The sequence below is a fragment of the Kickxella alabastrina genome (genome assembly GCF_025024165.1).
Source record: "Kickxella alabastrina strain RSA 675 chromosome Unknown BX661scaffold_24, whole genome shotgun sequence".
In the NCBI taxonomy this organism is placed as follows: domain Eukaryota; kingdom Fungi; phylum Kickxellomycota; class Kickxellomycetes; order Kickxellales; family Kickxellaceae; genus Kickxella; species Kickxella alabastrina.
Window position 1 is genome coordinate 256,736 of NW_026251495.1, and position 16,536 is coordinate 273,271.

General features: G+C 49.8%; 5 protein-coding genes and 1 non-coding gene across 6 annotated transcripts; 1 reads left to right on the forward strand and 5 right to left on the reverse strand.

Annotated features, from left to right (window-relative positions):
- Window positions 1-616: 616 nt before the first annotated feature.
- Window positions 617-1,144, reverse strand: BX661DRAFT_200341 (uncharacterized protein; the record flags this gene model as incomplete). The annotated part of the gene is made up of 1 exon (XM_051538401.1): window positions 617-1,144. The coding sequence occupies one exon, from the start codon at window positions 1,142-1,144 to the stop codon at window positions 617-619; it is 528 nt and encodes a 175-aa protein (XP_051389516.1).
- A 350-nt stretch (window positions 1,145-1,494) lies between these two features.
- Window positions 1,495-2,994, reverse strand: BX661DRAFT_200342 (uncharacterized protein; the record flags this gene model as incomplete). The annotated part of the gene is made up of 1 exon (XM_051538402.1): window positions 1,495-2,994. The coding sequence occupies one exon, from the start codon at window positions 2,992-2,994 to the stop codon at window positions 1,495-1,497; it is 1,500 nt and encodes a 499-aa protein (XP_051389517.1).
- A 449-nt stretch (window positions 2,995-3,443) lies between these two features.
- BX661DRAFT_187242 (Quinolinate phosphoribosyl transferase) lies at window positions 3,444-4,547 on the forward strand. The gene has a single exon (XM_051537187.1). It carries the CDS (start codon window positions 3,607-3,609, stop codon window positions 4,480-4,482), a length of 876 nt encoding a protein of 291 aa, XP_051389518.1. The 5' UTR covers window positions 3,444-3,606; the 3' UTR covers window positions 4,483-4,547.
- Window positions 4,548-4,917, reverse strand: BX661DRAFT_187244 (splicing factor 3B subunit 5/RDS3 complex subunit 10). The gene has a single exon (XM_051537188.1). It carries the CDS (start codon window positions 4,854-4,856, stop codon window positions 4,590-4,592), a length of 267 nt encoding a protein of 88 aa, XP_051389519.1. The 5' UTR covers window positions 4,857-4,917; the 3' UTR covers window positions 4,548-4,589.
- Window positions 4,918-5,047: 130 nt separating this feature from the next.
- On the reverse strand, window positions 5,048-5,120 carry BX661DRAFT_t109. The gene has a single exon. It is a non-coding gene; the product is annotated as a tRNA-Arg (tRNA).
- A 9,526-nt stretch (window positions 5,121-14,646) lies between these two features.
- BX661DRAFT_187254 (uncharacterized protein) lies at window positions 14,647-16,251 on the reverse strand. Its single transcript, XM_051537189.1, has one exon. The coding sequence runs from the start codon at window positions 16,113-16,115 to the stop codon at window positions 14,850-14,852; it is 1,266 nt and encodes a 421-aa protein (XP_051389520.1). The 5' UTR covers window positions 16,116-16,251; the 3' UTR covers window positions 14,647-14,849.
- Window positions 16,252-16,536: the final 285 nt, after the last annotated feature.

The following is a 16,536-nucleotide window of genomic DNA, read 5'->3' on the forward strand; positions in this document are numbered from 1 at the left end:
TTTTGTGAGCCCCATTTACATGCAGCCGCAAAAAGCAGAAAAAAGGAGGGAAAATGTTTCGGACAATTTTTTTCTTTCGTGTGTGTTTGGGTCCCTTGCCTTACACCGGGCGTAAATCTTCCCTCCCCCTTTTTTCTATCCACCCCCTTCCTTTTTATCTTTTCCTCTTTCTATTGTGTCACATCATCGCAGATGGGATACGTGATTGCAGACAGATTGCGTTTCGCAATAATAAAAAATCTAACAAACAGGAAAAAAAATATATATATATATAAAATCCGATATACTTGCACTTGGTTAATTTTTTTGTCGGATTGAGAAATTGACATGATCTCGTTTCGCCCCCCTGGTTGTGAATTATTAATTAGCAAATGGAAATGGATGTTTTGTAACTGATTGAATGAATGAATGATTCTGATTTTCCAAATAAAATTTTAATGTATGGAGTAGATAAATGAATCGAGCCACAGAAAAATATTATTTCACCTTTCTCAATCGATTATAAAAAACTCTACCAAAGTCATTCTCGAATGCGCGCTATGATATTAATCTAAATTAATCTTAATAAATAAAACATTTACAGTGAAAATAAAATTAAAAGATACTTAATACAAAATCAATACGGCAAAAACAGGCCACTCGCCTGTACCAATGCAGCATTCCATAACGCCAAAGCCGCCAATACCAAAAAGCACGCCAACATCATCAACCCGCCACCAACCCCCAGCCTGAAAAACTGCACCATAGCCAAAAACTCAAACCCCACCGCCACAACCAAATCAACCAACGCCCACCTCAACCCCCACCCGCCAAAAGTCGCACTACTGGCGAGAATCATCGGCCAGAACGCTAAAAACGTCAATCCCAGCCAATAAAACCCCAACCCCAGTTGCCCTGCACGCACCGCCGTGTACTCGGGCGTATGGTGGGAGAGCATCATTTCGTTCGACGCCAGGTATGCTGCGAGACCCTGAATCGTGTAGAGCCCGGCGAAAACCGGGAGCAGGTGCCGGTGCGGGATGTTGTATTTGGGCTTGCGCAGTTGGTTGTGCCAGGATGAGGAGCTGCGCCGGAAAGAGTTGAACGAGAGGCCGAGCCCGACGCTTAGTGGCACGGCTATCGATAGTGCTGACCAGCTGGACATTTGATAAACCCGTGTGGATTGAATATATATATGGGTAGATTCGTAAAAAGAAATGAGTGCAAAAAAACGAGAAATGCAAAAAAAATACAATATTTTAAAAAAGAAGAGAAAACGAGGGCCGGTGATCGAGAACGAAGTGTGCTCTTTCCCCAAGGCCTTGGCGTCCAGCACTATAAAGAAAACGCGCGCATTTTATAGGAAGATGCTTTGCGCGCGCATATAAGCCAGGCAAAGCGCTGCGAAAAAAAGGAAAAGGGAAAAAAGAAAGGAGAAACACCGCATACACTTTTAACTCCCCACACCCCCCATCCACACGCCAACAACAACCAACCCCCGAATTGGCAGTAAAATCAGGACGCCTTCGTCATCGACTCCTCTCTCTTGCGCAGCTGCTCCGGCCCCGCAACACGGATTTCCGGGAAGTACTCGATATCCCAGTAATGCTCCGGCGTCCCCGCCCTCGCATGCTCGCCCCTCGGCGGCGCAGTCGCTGGGCCAGCCAGCACACCATTTCCGCCGCCGCTGCGCTTATCCTTGTGCATACACAGTGAGCTCGGGTCGCGCTTGGGCAGCACCAGCCCGGGCATCGAGTAAAAGCCTTTGCACTGCGCGCAATCGCCAACCGCCTGCAAAATCCGCTGCCGCAGCTGCCGATGCTCCCTGTTCCCTTCCAAACCCGCATCCACTGGCGCCCTTGGCTCAGGATGGCTCGAGCCCTGGAACGTGATCTTCTTTTCGCCGCCCACCTGGCCTGCCCAGGGGTCGCGGTCCAGCACCTTGCGCCACGAGTCTTCGCCCTCGTCCGATATGCGCTTGGCGGCTGTAGCAGCGGCAGGAGGAGCATCGGCGGCAACGGCAGCAGGGTGTAGGACCTCCTCAACGCTAGGCATCATATCGCCCTCGTCGTCCGTCTCCGGGCAAAGTATTTGGTCGCTAGAATCCATGTGAGTCTCCTGCGAGCTCGCCGCTGCCCTCAACAACCGCGGCTGCTGTGGCTGCCTCACCATCGGCAGCTGAAGCACAGGCGACTTTGCCTTGGAGCTGCGCAAATCCACCGGCCTCGAAGGCTTCATAAACTTAGCCGACAGCGGCAACACCGGTGATGTCGCTGTAAGCGGCCTAAGCGCCAGCGGCGACGTAGTAGGCAATGCCCTGGGCTCCAAAGGCGACCGCGTGTTGCGCCGTCCACCGCTGAATAAATCCAATTTTGAACGTTTGGCGCGCTTTTCATCCTCCGTTGGCTTTTGCGGCTGCCATGCGTTGGTAGACCGGGTGGACTTGGGCGCAGCAGGAAATGGGTCGCCGGAGATAGAAACAAAATCGCTCGCATGGCCCCGCTTCTTCGAGGGCCCAGCCGCGTCCAGAATATCCCGCTGCCACTCATCTGCAATACCCAAATGGCTGCGCTTCGGCGACTTTGCGGGCGTCGTCAGCTGCTGAGCCTGTTCGTGTGTCTGCCCCTGCTGCTGCTGAGCTTGCGCTTCGGCAGCGACAGGCTTCTTCATCGTGTCTGTGGTCTCCAACAGAACGCGGTATTTCTCTAGCAAGTAATCGTAATCATCGCTCTTAGCCTTGAGCTTGCGCTTCATCCGGTCCAGCTCACTGCATTTATCTTTGTATGCTTGCATGGGTACCATCGCCTCTTGCTTTTCCTGCTGACCCGGTGCCCCTGCTCCTGCCCCTGCCCCTGCTCCGTTGTTGATGGTTAGCTTGAGCGGAATTAATTGTTTTTTAACAATGGTATGCTTGGGTGCTGGTGTGTCGAGGTTGGACTTGAGGTTGTCAAGGATGCCTTGCATTTTGTTGACAGCATCCATAACCGTATCTGTGGGTACAACGTTGATAGACATTGTGAGGTTATTTGAAAGGTTGGATTTAAAAAGTACAAAAAAGGGGGAATAGCAGTATATAGACAAGATATTTGAAATAAAATATGATAGTAGTGAAGAATGCAATGAGAACAAAAAGTTGATAAAGAAAAAAGAGGGAAAAGGGGGTAGGCTCGTTGATGCAGCAAGGGATATTGATATGCCTTTTTTATTTTGGTGGCTGCGGAATTTTTTGCTTTCGCCCTTTTTTTTACCGCCTGCACTGCCTTTTTGAAATGGCGCCGATTTAGGGGAAAACTGCCATTTCTTTAGGCACATTTGCTCACGTGCTTTTACTATTTTGATTTGATTTGGATTTTTTAAGAAACCAAATTTATCTGCCTCGTGGGAACAAATTAACATAAAGGCCTTTTTCCAGACACTCTATTCGTGTCGCTAACAAATGAGTGACCTCAAATAGCCATGTTTCTTATCTTACTATGCTGTAATAATATTCTCACACTTTCTCAAAAGCAAAGTAGATAAAAAGGCGTAACATTCAAACCCCATCACCCCCTTCGGTCAAAATCCCTTTACCTTTTGTTTGCCTCTTTTTTTCAAAACAGTATACACTTTATATTATAACAAAAAACCATGTCAAAGTTTGCAGCACTGCTACCTCCAACCTTTACCCGCACCATCGAGGCTTGGCTCGCCGAAGACATTCCGTCCTTTGACTACGGCGGCTTTGTCGTAGGCGATGCGCCCAAAACCGCCACCCTCTACTGCAAAAGCCCTGGAGTTCTCTCTGGAATCCCCTTTTTCAACGAGGTATTCCGCCAAACCGGCTGCTCCGTCACTTGGGATATCGAAGAAGGAGCCGAAATCGTCCCCCAAGAGGGCAAAGTATCCGTCGCCAAAGTCCACGGCCCCGCCCGCCGCATTCTCCTCGGCGAACGCCTTGCGCTAAACATTCTTGCGCGCTGTAGCGGGATTGCATCAAGAGCGAGGCGCCTGAGGGAGGTGGCGGATCGAATGGCGTTTTTGGGCGTGGTGGCTGGGACACGCAAGACTACGCCGGGGTTTAGGCTGGTGGAGAAATACGGGATGATGGTGGGTGGTGCGGATACGCATCGGATGGATTTGTCGACGATGGTGATGCTGAAGGATAATCACGTTTGGTCAACCGGGTCGATCACAAAGGCGGTGGAGGCGGCAAGGGGTGTGGCCGGGTTCTCGATCAAGATCGAGGTCGAGTGCCAGTCCATTGAGGAGGCCTTTGAGGCTATTGATGCGGGCGCTGATGTTGTTATGTTGGATAATTTTGTGCCCGACGATATAAGACTGGCGGCTGTCGAAGTCAAGACCAGGGGCGTTGCCGTGGGCAGGCAGGTGCTGGTGGAGGCCAGTGGCGGAATCACAGAAGAGACTGCTCATCTGTATATGCTCCCTGGAATTGATATTATCAGCTTTGGCACCATGACGCAGAGCGTCCCGCATGTGGATTTCTCTCTTAAAATAGACCATTAGAAAATGTTTTGGGGACAAAAATAGTGTCGGTAATAGTTTTATAAAAAATGTTATATTTCAACCATCACCAAATAATATAAATAAATACATACTGGCTTTTTTAATACTCATTCGTTTGGTCTGATCGATCCGGCCGCTGGTGTTGGTCCACAGGGCTCGCGCATCCGCTGCAGCATGTTGAATTTTACCCGCGATAATGACTCGCCCTCGGCAATAGCAATATACGTGGCCAAACTGTTGTCAGTCACATACTGTGTCAGGGTATCGCGGTGCTGGTTCGTCAACCACTGGTGCTTGGTCGTATCTGCGTTTCCTGTCCCAACATGCCTCGCATGCATCTGCTCAGTCTGACTGTGCATACCAAACTTGTCCATTGTCTGTTACAGTAAGTAAAAATATGTGTAAAATGAAGGGTGTAAATATAAAAACATAAAATTTTTGTTTGCCAGGAATCCGCTCCAGTCATTTTCGTAGGCCAAAAGGGGAATTTGTGTTTATCCCATCTATGGCCGCAGCACGTGAAAAAACCAAACAATGTGTCCCCCAAAAACAACAAAAAAGTGTACGATCGCGCCAGGGCTCGAACCTGGAATCTCTTGATCCGTAGTCAAGCGCCTTATCCATTGGGCCACGCAACCTTTACAAGCAAGCAATTAAGCTGCTAATTAACTTGTTGATAAGCAAGTCAAATTACAGAACCGGCTATTGGCAAAAAATATTTTCCGTTGTAAAACAAAAAAAAACATTTGATTGGCCGCTTCTCATTGGCCTTATTTCCATGGCCGAGACAACAGCGGCCCGTTGTAGCAAGATAAAAGGCTATGCATATTTAACTATAGAAATGTACTGTTGATTTGGTTGTATATAATTGTTACACGCAGCCTGAGGATATGGAGATAGACGCTGAAGGCGAAAATCACGAGACAGATTCTCGTCAGCTCACTAATAGATCTGATATTGACCAAATTACAGGGGACTAAATCAGAAGCCACTGTTGACATCCAAGCATACTTCCTGTCCCAAAATAGATGTGCTGGGTGCAAAAATACAAGTACGCCAATTATGTCATATCAGAGACCTGGCACTTTCATAAGGACCAGTTCTCGCGAACGGAGCACACAACTGCCAATGAGCGCCACAAAAACAATGAGATATATATTGTTATAAGAATAGTTTTTATATAATATATTTATAATCGAAAAATCCACTATAAAGGAGGTTAAAGATCTCCGTCTACCTATTCCAAACTATCGACGGTGAAAATAGAAATTGTAATTGTCACGTGATATTGTAATAATTGATGTTACATATATAAGGTGAGGTCAGCGATAATAGCACTTTAGAGATGTTGCGCAGACTGAAGATATGGAAGCAGATGTTGAGGTCGAGAACCGCGAAACAAGTTCCCACCTGCGCGCTGATCGATAGGACGCTAATTGGATAATGCAGGTGCAAATCAGGGAGGCATCACACTGATGCCCAAACATGCCCCCCATCCTGTAATGCACACGCATAAGCGTACACGCACGAAAACCACAACATCGACTTGCCAAGATACCGGTCTACTCGCAGAAGATCCAGTTCTCACCAACGGAGCGCACAATGGACAATGTGCACGACAAAGGCGACTGGGAACATATATAAGATGAGGCTGGCCCCTAGTAGTACTTTAGAAACATCAGTAATAAAACCTTTTATAAAATCACCCCTAACTTTTACCACTAGACAACTAGTGCTCCTCACACCCCCCTCTTACTATAACAAAATTTATTACTCGCTTACATACATAAAACAAAACAAAAACACAACAATGTCCGTCAGGTCAGACGTGACAATGCAGACTGCAATTCACCCCATACCTCCTGCCACTGCCCCTACTGCCCCTACTGCCCAGCTGACTACCACCTCCGCTGCCCAGACCCCAGCCAAGGCTGCCAAAGAGGAGCTGGACCTGCTCCGAGACTATGCCAAGCGGTTCAATGGCGAAGATATCGGAAATCCAACCAAGCAGTGGATTGCAGGGATCCAAGAGACAATCAACTTCATCTTTACCCGCACTCCTGCAGTAATGATTGTCACAGCACTCCAAAAGCTGCTTGACGGACAAGCTGCCAGACGCATGGGCACCCTAGACGTGAACACACCAGAAGAGTTCTTTGAGAAGCTCCTTGAATGCATCCCGCAAGCAGACTTTGTGGCCAAGGCACACAGCATCGCTGCTGGAGGCCCAGCCAAGGCCTTCAAGAACATCCCTGCAGTGGACAGGGTCAACTATGCGCGCAGGCTCTACAAGGCCATGGGTGGTGGCGACTATGCTGCAGTCACTATCTCACGCCTAGTACATGGCCTTGACACCCGCTCCTGGGCATGTACAGGAAGTGCGCCCAATGATGTCACTGCTGAGACCCTCCTGGACCGACTCAAGGCATTCGAGACAGTCCACAAGATAACCCTACTTTCATATGGCAACAATGACCCAAAAGCCTGAGCGGCTTGGGTATCAGTTACACTATTGGGACAATAAATATGTTTAACTCTACTCAGGCCGCCCTGTGCCATTTTACGAAAATACCCGGTTTCCGCGCACATAATAAGCCAGCAATGGCTGTAGCCGACAATGGCGCTGCTGTCAGCCTGGTCACCATGGCTGCTGCCAAGCGGTTGAAGCTGCGTATCCGCACCAACTCGAGGCCAGACCTGTTCCCCATCTGGTCAGACAAGGCATACCAGAGCATTGGGCGGGCCACCGTCTGCCTGCAGGTCGAGGGTGGCCCAAAGTTCTGGGACGATGCAGTCGTTGTCGACATGAAGGTGCCATGGGAGCTGCTGGTGTCAAACCATGCCCAAGAGGGCCTGGGCATCCGCCTCATGACCCCAGCAATGCGCCGACGCCTTAAGGGCACAGAACGCACCCCTGACCACCCAGACAAACTTCCCGATGGTCCCCGTGCTGTACGCGACTCGGATTATGACACTATGCCAGACCCCACAGTGGCACAAGACCCGCAGATGTTCCCACTAATGGACGGCCCGCCTGATGCGCCCCCGATCAAGGAACCAGTTGTCTCACGCCCAATGCGGGCACGACTAGGCCTACCAACTGGCTATTTTGTTGAAGCGCGCGATGCCGACTTCCACAAGTGGGATGCACTGTATCCAGCAGTGACGACGGAAAATGTTGCTAGCCGCACAACGGATCAGTGCACTACGGACGAGCTCCACAAATCCCTGCTAAAGACCCTTATGACTGCTGCTGGTGCCCTACGTGAGTACCCGAGTGGCTGCCCGCCGCCAGCAGCCTATGCGCCCATCCGACCCCCAATGCGCACAAACGCGTGCCCCCTGTACACCGTCCAACACACACTCAGCGAGCCTGCTCACAAGGCCCGAAACTCTTTCGTTGCCAACCGGCTCAAGTATGGAATAGACGGTCCATCGGTTGCATTCGCCCAGGTCCCTGTGTTCTCCAAAGTTAAGCCGAACTCGACGGACAGGCGTGTGCTGTTCGACGACTCAGCAAACAACTCGTTACATATGCTGAGCGTTGGAATGCAGCTGCCGACGCCAGTCGAGCGCATTATGTTCCTGCGTGATGCCAAGCTGATCTCGTCAGTTGACATGGCATCGTTCTTTACGCAGCTGCGCCTGGCAGAGGACGTCGCAGACTTCTGGACCTATGACGGGGGCAGCGCAGGCAAGGTACGCAACCTACGCATGGTGCAGGGAAACTCCGAATCCCCTGCCATTGCCCAGGCCTTCCTGACCCATGTTCTGTCCGGCGTGCCAGAGCTGCGGCCACGTCTGATGGTCTACATTGATAATGTTTACCTAAAGTCGACCACCGGCAATGAGACTGATCACATCCACGATATAGGGCTGTTTGCTCGGTGTCTGGCCCGTGCGAATGTCACGATTAACATGTCCAAATCACTGTGGTGCGCGACTACAGGCGTAGAGATCTTGGGGCGTCGGTGGTCCGCCGACCGGACATGGCAGGCCTTTGACCACCGAGTGGAAACAATGCGAGCACTGGAGATGCCGACGACGGTCGCAGGCATCCGGCGTCTGTGCGGCGGCATTAACGCAATTGCAGAGCATATGGAATGGATCCAGATCATCCTAGCTCCCTTCTACCAGATGGTGGGCAAGACGCGGCTGACGAAAGACGACATCAGATCACTACAGGAGCCCTGGCATGCGCTTAAGCAGGCACTGCTCGACGTTCGACACCTCTACATACCCCCGCCTGGAGCACCGCTGGTACTGCGCACTGATGCTGCGGGCGCCGGTGTGGGTGCCGTGCTACTGGCCCAGCGCTCTGACGACCCTGAGGACCTGGCGCCGGTATGCTACTTCTCACGGGCATTTGGAGGCATGCAAGGGAGGAAACACTCAACCTGGCGCGAGGCGTGCGCTGTGTACGAGGCTGTGAAGCACTTCTATGCGTACCTTGATGGGTGTGCAAACTTGAGGATCGAAACGGACTGCGGCACGGTGGTCTCGCTGTTCGCGCACAAGACCACCAATGACGCCGACCCCCTGGCGCAATTCAAGCTTGGCCTCAGCGAGCTTGGCATAAAGAAGCACATGATCGTCCACCGCCCTGGGGAACTGCAGCAGACCGCCGACTGGCTATCACGCGCAAAAGAGTTCCTGCGCCCGCAAAAGAAAAAGACACTGGGCAATGTAGATGATGATGAGGTAAACACCCTTGTCAACCCAGCGACCGAGACAGTTGGGGGCGAGTATGTCTACACAATTGGCGCCATGGATTTCGAGGGCGACCAATTCACACGCGAATCAAATGGCGAGAGGGTGGCCTATTGCATCGGGGCCTTTGCAGCAGTAACCCCAATCGTCTATGCCAATGGCGACGAGCCCGACGCACTTCCCAACGGCGGCACCATGAGGAACAACCCCATGACCGCCGCTGCCCCCATGCAAACTATAGCGGCCCGTACACGCTCAGCCAACCGAGCGCAGACCATCCAGCAGACCAAGCCCCAGCGCAAGGCAAGCAACCCCGTCCTCGGCCAGGCCACAATGCCGCAGACGGCCCATACAACGCCCCCTGTGAGCGGGGCTCGTAAGCGCGGCAGGCCACGGCGTGAGGGACAGACCATCACTGCGTCAACTTCACCCACACCCCCAGCAGACCTGCCTCGCAAGCGTGGCCGTCCCAGGCGTAAGCCAGTGGAGGCGCCAGCAGCAGCTACGGTGACTCCAGACGTACCACAGGCCAAATCCCCGGCAGCAGAGCCCCCAGTGGCGACGCGGCGTGGGCGCGGTAGACCCAGACGCAGTGCACAGACAACAGACATGGCACCCGAGCAGGAGCCGGCATTGCCGGTGGCGCTCAACACACCCGTCCGGCACAAGCGCGGCAGACTGAGGCATGCCGTACAGGGGGCAACAGTTACCCCTACCCCTGCGCCCGAGCCGACCCCTATGCCTGCACCCGACCCAGCTACTACCCTGCCCGTGGCGCCGACACCGGCATCCATGAGCCAGCAGTTCGCAAGAATCGCGTCTGCGCTAGAGGACTTACCGAATGTCGCGGACTTTCTGCACTGCCAGGATGACGATGCTGAGATCCAGTCCTGGATCAAGCTGTGCAAACAACGCGAGGCACTCAACGGTCCGACAACTCCCGAATACAATGTCGTCAGCAAGAAGGCCTTGCGTGACGGGCGATTGTACGCTCTGGCCCCCAGTGACACGCCCGGGCCAGTAGGCATGTGGGTGCCCATACTGACGCGTGAGGCGGCGCGAGACTTTGTACGCAAGGCACACCAGGCCCTGGCACACGCTGGGTACAAGCGGACCCTCGACTTCGTGCGCGAGCTGATTACATGTCCGGGCCTGGGCACAGTGGTAGAAAGTCTGACAAAGTGCTGTCACACCTGCCAGATGACAGCGATCCAGAAAAAGTCACACACACCCAAGATCATGTCGTACATTGCAAAGCCGCTCGAACATGTCTACATCGACTTGCTACACATTGGGGACAGAGGAGAAGCACCTCAGGATGCGTTAGTAGCAGTTGACAGTGCGAGCGGGTTCATGCAGATCTATGCAGTGGACGACACAACAACAGCAACACTCACCGATGTCCTTGAGAGCGAGTGGTTTGGCACCTACGGAAAGCCAAAATATCTCACGTCGGACAACGGCCCGCAGCTCGTGTCCCATGACTTTGAGGACTTCCTGAGCAGGGAGGGCGTGACGCACATCACAACCGCCCAGTACCATGCTCAGTCTGACTTGGCTGAGGCCGCAGTCAAGAAATTCAAGCAGTCATTGCGATGCTGTTTCACCGATCAGCCGGACGAGGAGGGCTGGACGCAGCACATCCCGCGCATTGTAGCTGCACACGCCTGTACGCGCTCGGAGGCCATCGCCAACACCCCGGCGGCAGTTTTCTTCGGCGAGCCTGCGGTGCGTGTAGCGACAGCATACGCCCAGTTCCCTGAGGGTGAGAGCCCCCCCAGTGAGGAGGAGATCACCGAGATGATACGTGAGCAAGCAGCTGAGCACCGCAAAATGGTCCGCCAGCGTGCCAACGCCAGGGACAACAGAGGCATCGACCCCATCTGGTTTGAGCCGGGTGAGTGGGTGACCTGCCGTGCACTCCCCAAGGCCAGCTCAGTGGCAGATCAGTTTGCACGCCGCCTGGGTCCGTTCCGAGTCGTGTCGCGGCACAAGACCTCCTACCACCTGGCCTATGCTGACGGCAAGCCCTTCCATCGCATTGTACCAGGCGACGCGATCACGCGGTACCACCATGGAGCCTCAGAACGGATCGCGGAGATCGCCCGCAGATCAGAGCCATCAGGCTCAGAGTGGACGGACTCAGAGTGGGCGACCAGCGAGTACGGGGACGGCGGCACGGGCCTCGGCGGGGGCAGCCCAGGGCCGTCGGCACCGCGCCCAAGAGCATACGCTCAAATGCCCGAAGCTAGGGCCCAAATGCTGATATCCCTCCCGTCGGACCCGGGCTACTCATGGCCGGAGACGCCGGCGGTTGGTTCCCCGCCCGAGTCACATGTACAGTTCATGGGCCAGGCCCACCCCAGGATATTCGCGCCCTGGCACCCAACCACACTCGAAGAGGAAGAGGAGGATGCCCCTCAAGTCGCTTTGGAGCCCGCACACATTAGGGTGGGACCATTCACACCACCCCCACAGTCGCCGGGCTCGCCGGACAGCATGGACAACAGCGAAGCAAGATCCTTCCTGACAGAGATCCGCCACCAGCCAGCAGGCAGACTAGAGGTCCCAACAGCCCAAGTGGTCGCTGAGGACGTATCCGAAATGGAGGATGATGGCGACGGCGACAGTACCGGGCCCTACGAGGGACTGCTTGCAAGAGCCGCTGAAGAGCCATATGTGGATGAGCATGACACTGAGAGTGAAGAAGAGGAAGAAGAAGAATACGTGAACGACAGCCGAGACGATAGCGAAGATGTGGCTGGCGGGGCTCTCGTTTCCGACGAGGACGGCAGCACAGCCCCAGAAGGCGAGGACGCTCAAGTCATGGGACACACGCGGGCCTACGATCAGGTGATTGTGACACGGCCCGCGGGTGCACTGCTGACCAGGAAACCGGCTCTGCCGACAGCTGAGATCGTGCCCGGCCGGCCGGTCAAGAGAAGTCGAGCGCTCACGGAGGCAGGCTCGGAGGACGTGCAGCACCACCCGGATGGCCGGGAGGCACTGCCCATATATGACCAGTCACCCTCCCCCCCGAGCCGAGCCAGGCGGCTAAGGTCCGACGTATTCCACGAGCAGAATGAGACCGCCGCTGGCGACACTGGTCTTGACGTTTTTGTTGCGCAGACTGAAGATATGGAAGCAGATGTTGAGGTCGAGAACCGCGAAACAAGTTCCCACCTGCGCGCTGATCGATAGGACGCTAATTGGATAATGCAGGTGCAAATCAGGGAGGCATCACACTGATGCCCAAACATGCCCCCCATCCTGTAATGCACACGCATAAGCGTACACGCACGAAAACCACAACATCGACTTGCCAAGATACCGGTCTACTCGCAGAAGATCCAGTTCTCACCAACGGAGCGCACAATGGACAATGTGCACGACAAAGGCGACTGGGAACATATATAAGATGAGGCTGGCCCCTAGTAGTACTTTAGAAACATCAGTAATAAAACCTTTTATAAAATCACCCCTAACTTTTACCACTAGACAACTAGTGCTCCTCACACCCCCCTCTTACTATAACAACCTCAGCACCACGATGCTTAGTCAATTTTGGTATCACCTTGTTATCATATGTGTTCCAATTCGGCAGATTTCCTCTGATTAGTTTGGTGATGTCACCGCTGGCTTTGTTGATATCTGCGATCAGCGAAGGCTCCATCACATCGATGCAATTAATACTTAATTTCCAGGAGACCAGCGCGCGCCACTGGTTCTTGTTGAGCTTTACATATTTTCAAAAATACGTGTTCAGTGTTTTGACTAGGCTGTCATGCTCTATAAAAATGTGGGTCTAAATTAATATATTCAAGTCTTCAAAAATTACTTAAGGAACTGAAAAAGGGGGCAGCGCTGTGTGGGCAGCGCTGTAAACAGAATGGTATTCCTTGATGTTAGCCAGCAATAACAAAAATGTGTATAGTGGCCATGAGGGCGATCTTGATTCTTGAAAAGGGAAGATAATGGCTTGAAATGTGTGTTGGGCACCACATAGGCAATCGATAACAGTGTTAAGTTGATTGTCAGCCATCTTTTTATCAATTGGAATGAGAAAAGTCTATCAGAACAGTCTTTTGAATACACATTTCATTGTCCAATAACCATGTCACCCTTGTAATCAATCGTTGGTTTTGCATTAAATCCCCTGTGTTCTTTGATGATATCAAAAATGGCCTGGTTGATTCCACAGGCTTCAGAAAATACCCCCAACTGCAGAAAGGTAAACAATAGCAAAAGCGCTGAACTTCATTAGTGATGATGGTGATACTGACTTTAAAATGAATTAATAAAAATATTAGGTGATTGCGAGATAGTATTTTAATTTGTGGTTTAGGGAAAATGTCTACTTATATACAAATTTTAAATTTTAAAAATATGATACAAATCGTGTGATTTTCCTTAAAACAAAAATCAAGTTTTGTTGTTTTGTCTCTTCAAATGCAACAATATTTTCTGCAAACAACAATTGCATTCAAAGGGTAAATAAGCCACTAAATTATATGTCCCTCCTCTATTATGTTTTGTATTTGTTTATACCAAACACGCAGACATCTGCCCTCGTGTAAAAAATTTGATATTACTGCAAATATTGAAAATTGTTTTTTTTGCAACACAATTGTTTTTCTAAATGCATTTGTCAATTATAGATTCCACAATAATAATCGCGGCTTTTCTTTAATAATGCTACAATCGTGTGTTTTTCTTGGGGCAGTTTTTCACTTATTGTTCAATCTCAAGACAGTATTGTCAAATTAAAATTGTAGTTGTAAACAGCAACGCAAGTTTGAAAGGGTTTTTATATACTGATCAGCACATATTAATCGGTGACTCCAATACACATACTATAATGCATTTTCATACTGTTGAGCAGACTAATGATATAGAAGTGGGTGTCGACGCTGAGAGTTGTAAAACGAGTTTCCATCAACATGCCGATTGACAGGGAATAGATGGTACCATGTAGGATCAAATCAGGGGACATAATAATGACACCCTGATGTGCTCTCCATTTGATAATGTATATGCATGGATGCGCACATGCGAAGATCATAATCTTAACACGCCAAGCCATCAGTCTGCTTGCAGAAAAACCAGTTCTCACCAATGGTGTGCACAATAAAGGCAACGAAATATACATATAAGGCGAGTTCGGGTCTAGTTTTACTTTTGATTCCCTTGATAATAAAAACTATATCAAAACCCAAACATACTTTTAACACTAGAAAACTAGTGCTCCCCTCAAATCACAGCAATTATGAGGGGAAAATAGCGTTTGGATTACTTTCCAAAATGAGAAATGTATCTTATGAAAAAGTTGTTTTTAACTATTTATTTAAAAATACGAATTAAAATAAGTGTCCAAAAATAGAATCTACTTTAGATGGACCTATTTTTAATCATTATGTTTACTATTTTAAACTTTCTGAATAAGAATAATGCGTCCAAAAACAATATTGTATAGGTTATATTATTGCTCACCATTAAATATTCGACTAAATATTCACACACTCGATTGTGGTGCCGACGTTGCTTAACGTATTATATATTTTTTTGCAAGAATAGCAAATGCATCACATTTTATTTTTGTTATGCAAACTTAAACTCAATAAACTACCTTATAAACTCACTTGTTAACTAATGTATTTCTACAATTGCTCCCAAGCAATGTTTGCCACGTGTGGATGCAAGTCCTTGTACTCCTCGACAAACGACATGTGATCAAAGTCCTCATACATCGAAAGCTTGACTTTCTTTAATGATGGAGCAGCCAATATCAAGTATTTGATACTGTCAAATTTTGCTTCTTTGCAATCATGATCGACTGAGGCATGCAAGTATAACTCGTTGATGTTGGTAGATATTGGTTCGACCTGGTCAAGCCTGGGCTCAAAGGCCTCGTCAAAGAGAATACCATACACTTCTAGTTTGGTCAGTTTGGGCACTCTGGCCAGCATATCCACAACTGCGCCAAGCTTAAGCACATCGCGTATCTCCAAAATATGAAGGCTGGTCCATTCAATGCGCCGCGAATCCCATTTTTGCAAACACACGTCTGTGTCCATATTTATAATGATAATCAGCTCTGCGTGGCTTATTTTGGTTGAGCTTCCAAAAAATGCGTTTGTTGCCTCGTAGAACGCATCCAAATCAGCATCAGAATTTAGCCTTATATCAACCGTGCATCCGTCAATACATGCCTTGCTTGTATTGCCCAATAAATTAAGCGTATGCGATCCATGAATATATGCATGCTTCAAGCGCCTGAACTCGATAGAGGCGTTCAAAAGCCCAAAGTTGTTACCAATTTCGTAAAGAGTAATGTCATTTAATTTGGGCATGTGCAACACAAAATATTCTTTGCTGCTTGTTTCAGAATCATTTTTGTCTGCTAGCGCGGGTTCATCTTCCATGTAGGAGTGGTGCACAGTCAATTTTTTTAAGTTGCTGAAAGTAATACTCGCTGAATCACCACTATTGCTTGCAAAGCTCTTCCATGAAACGCCGCTTATGACTCCTGTCAGTTCAATTGACTCAATATTTGCCACGTTGATTTTTGGCAGGGCCTGTTTTCCATTTACATCCAAATTGGCACTCAGGTGCCTAAGCTCAGGCGAAAACGCATTGGCTGTCCACACAACTGGAATACCGCAATCGTAGCTTATTAGCCGGTGAGCGTAGCCGTTGGAAACAATGCTGCAAAATTGCTTTAAATGCTTGTCGCTGTTGTCGAACAACAGCATCTTTAAGTTATTAACATTGAGCATTGCCTTGACCATATATTCAGCAAACGCAGATGTAGCTTGCATATATTCATTGCTGTCAATGATATCCAAAACATTGGAAATGTCGTATTTCTGGAACCATATGTCTACACTCCTGACACAGGGCCACTGGCCAGAGCCGCATCTCATTATTTTTTGGAGTCTGGGGACCGTGGCATTACTAATCCACAGATTCTCCAGTCTGGGGCACAAAGCATTGACTGTACTCTGTTTTTTCTGCTGCTCCTTCTGGCTGCTTATAAATTGCTGGCATTCCAAAGCAATGTACTCTCTTTCACTATTCTCCTCGTTCTCAATACTCTCACTGTATTTGATGTTCAAAGATCCCAAGCGCTTAAAGCATATATCCTCAGCTGTCGAATCGTTTTTTAGCATTTTCTCCCATGCAAATGTGGGATGTACATTGATCAAGTCCAAGTATTCCAGTGTTTCAAAAAGCACGTTTGGAAGGCTCTGCAAAGTATTCAAATCGAGATTCAGCGACAAGTGCACGAGCTCGCAGGAAAACTGTGTTGCAGTGAATGTTATTGGGAAAGAGATGTTGACGTGA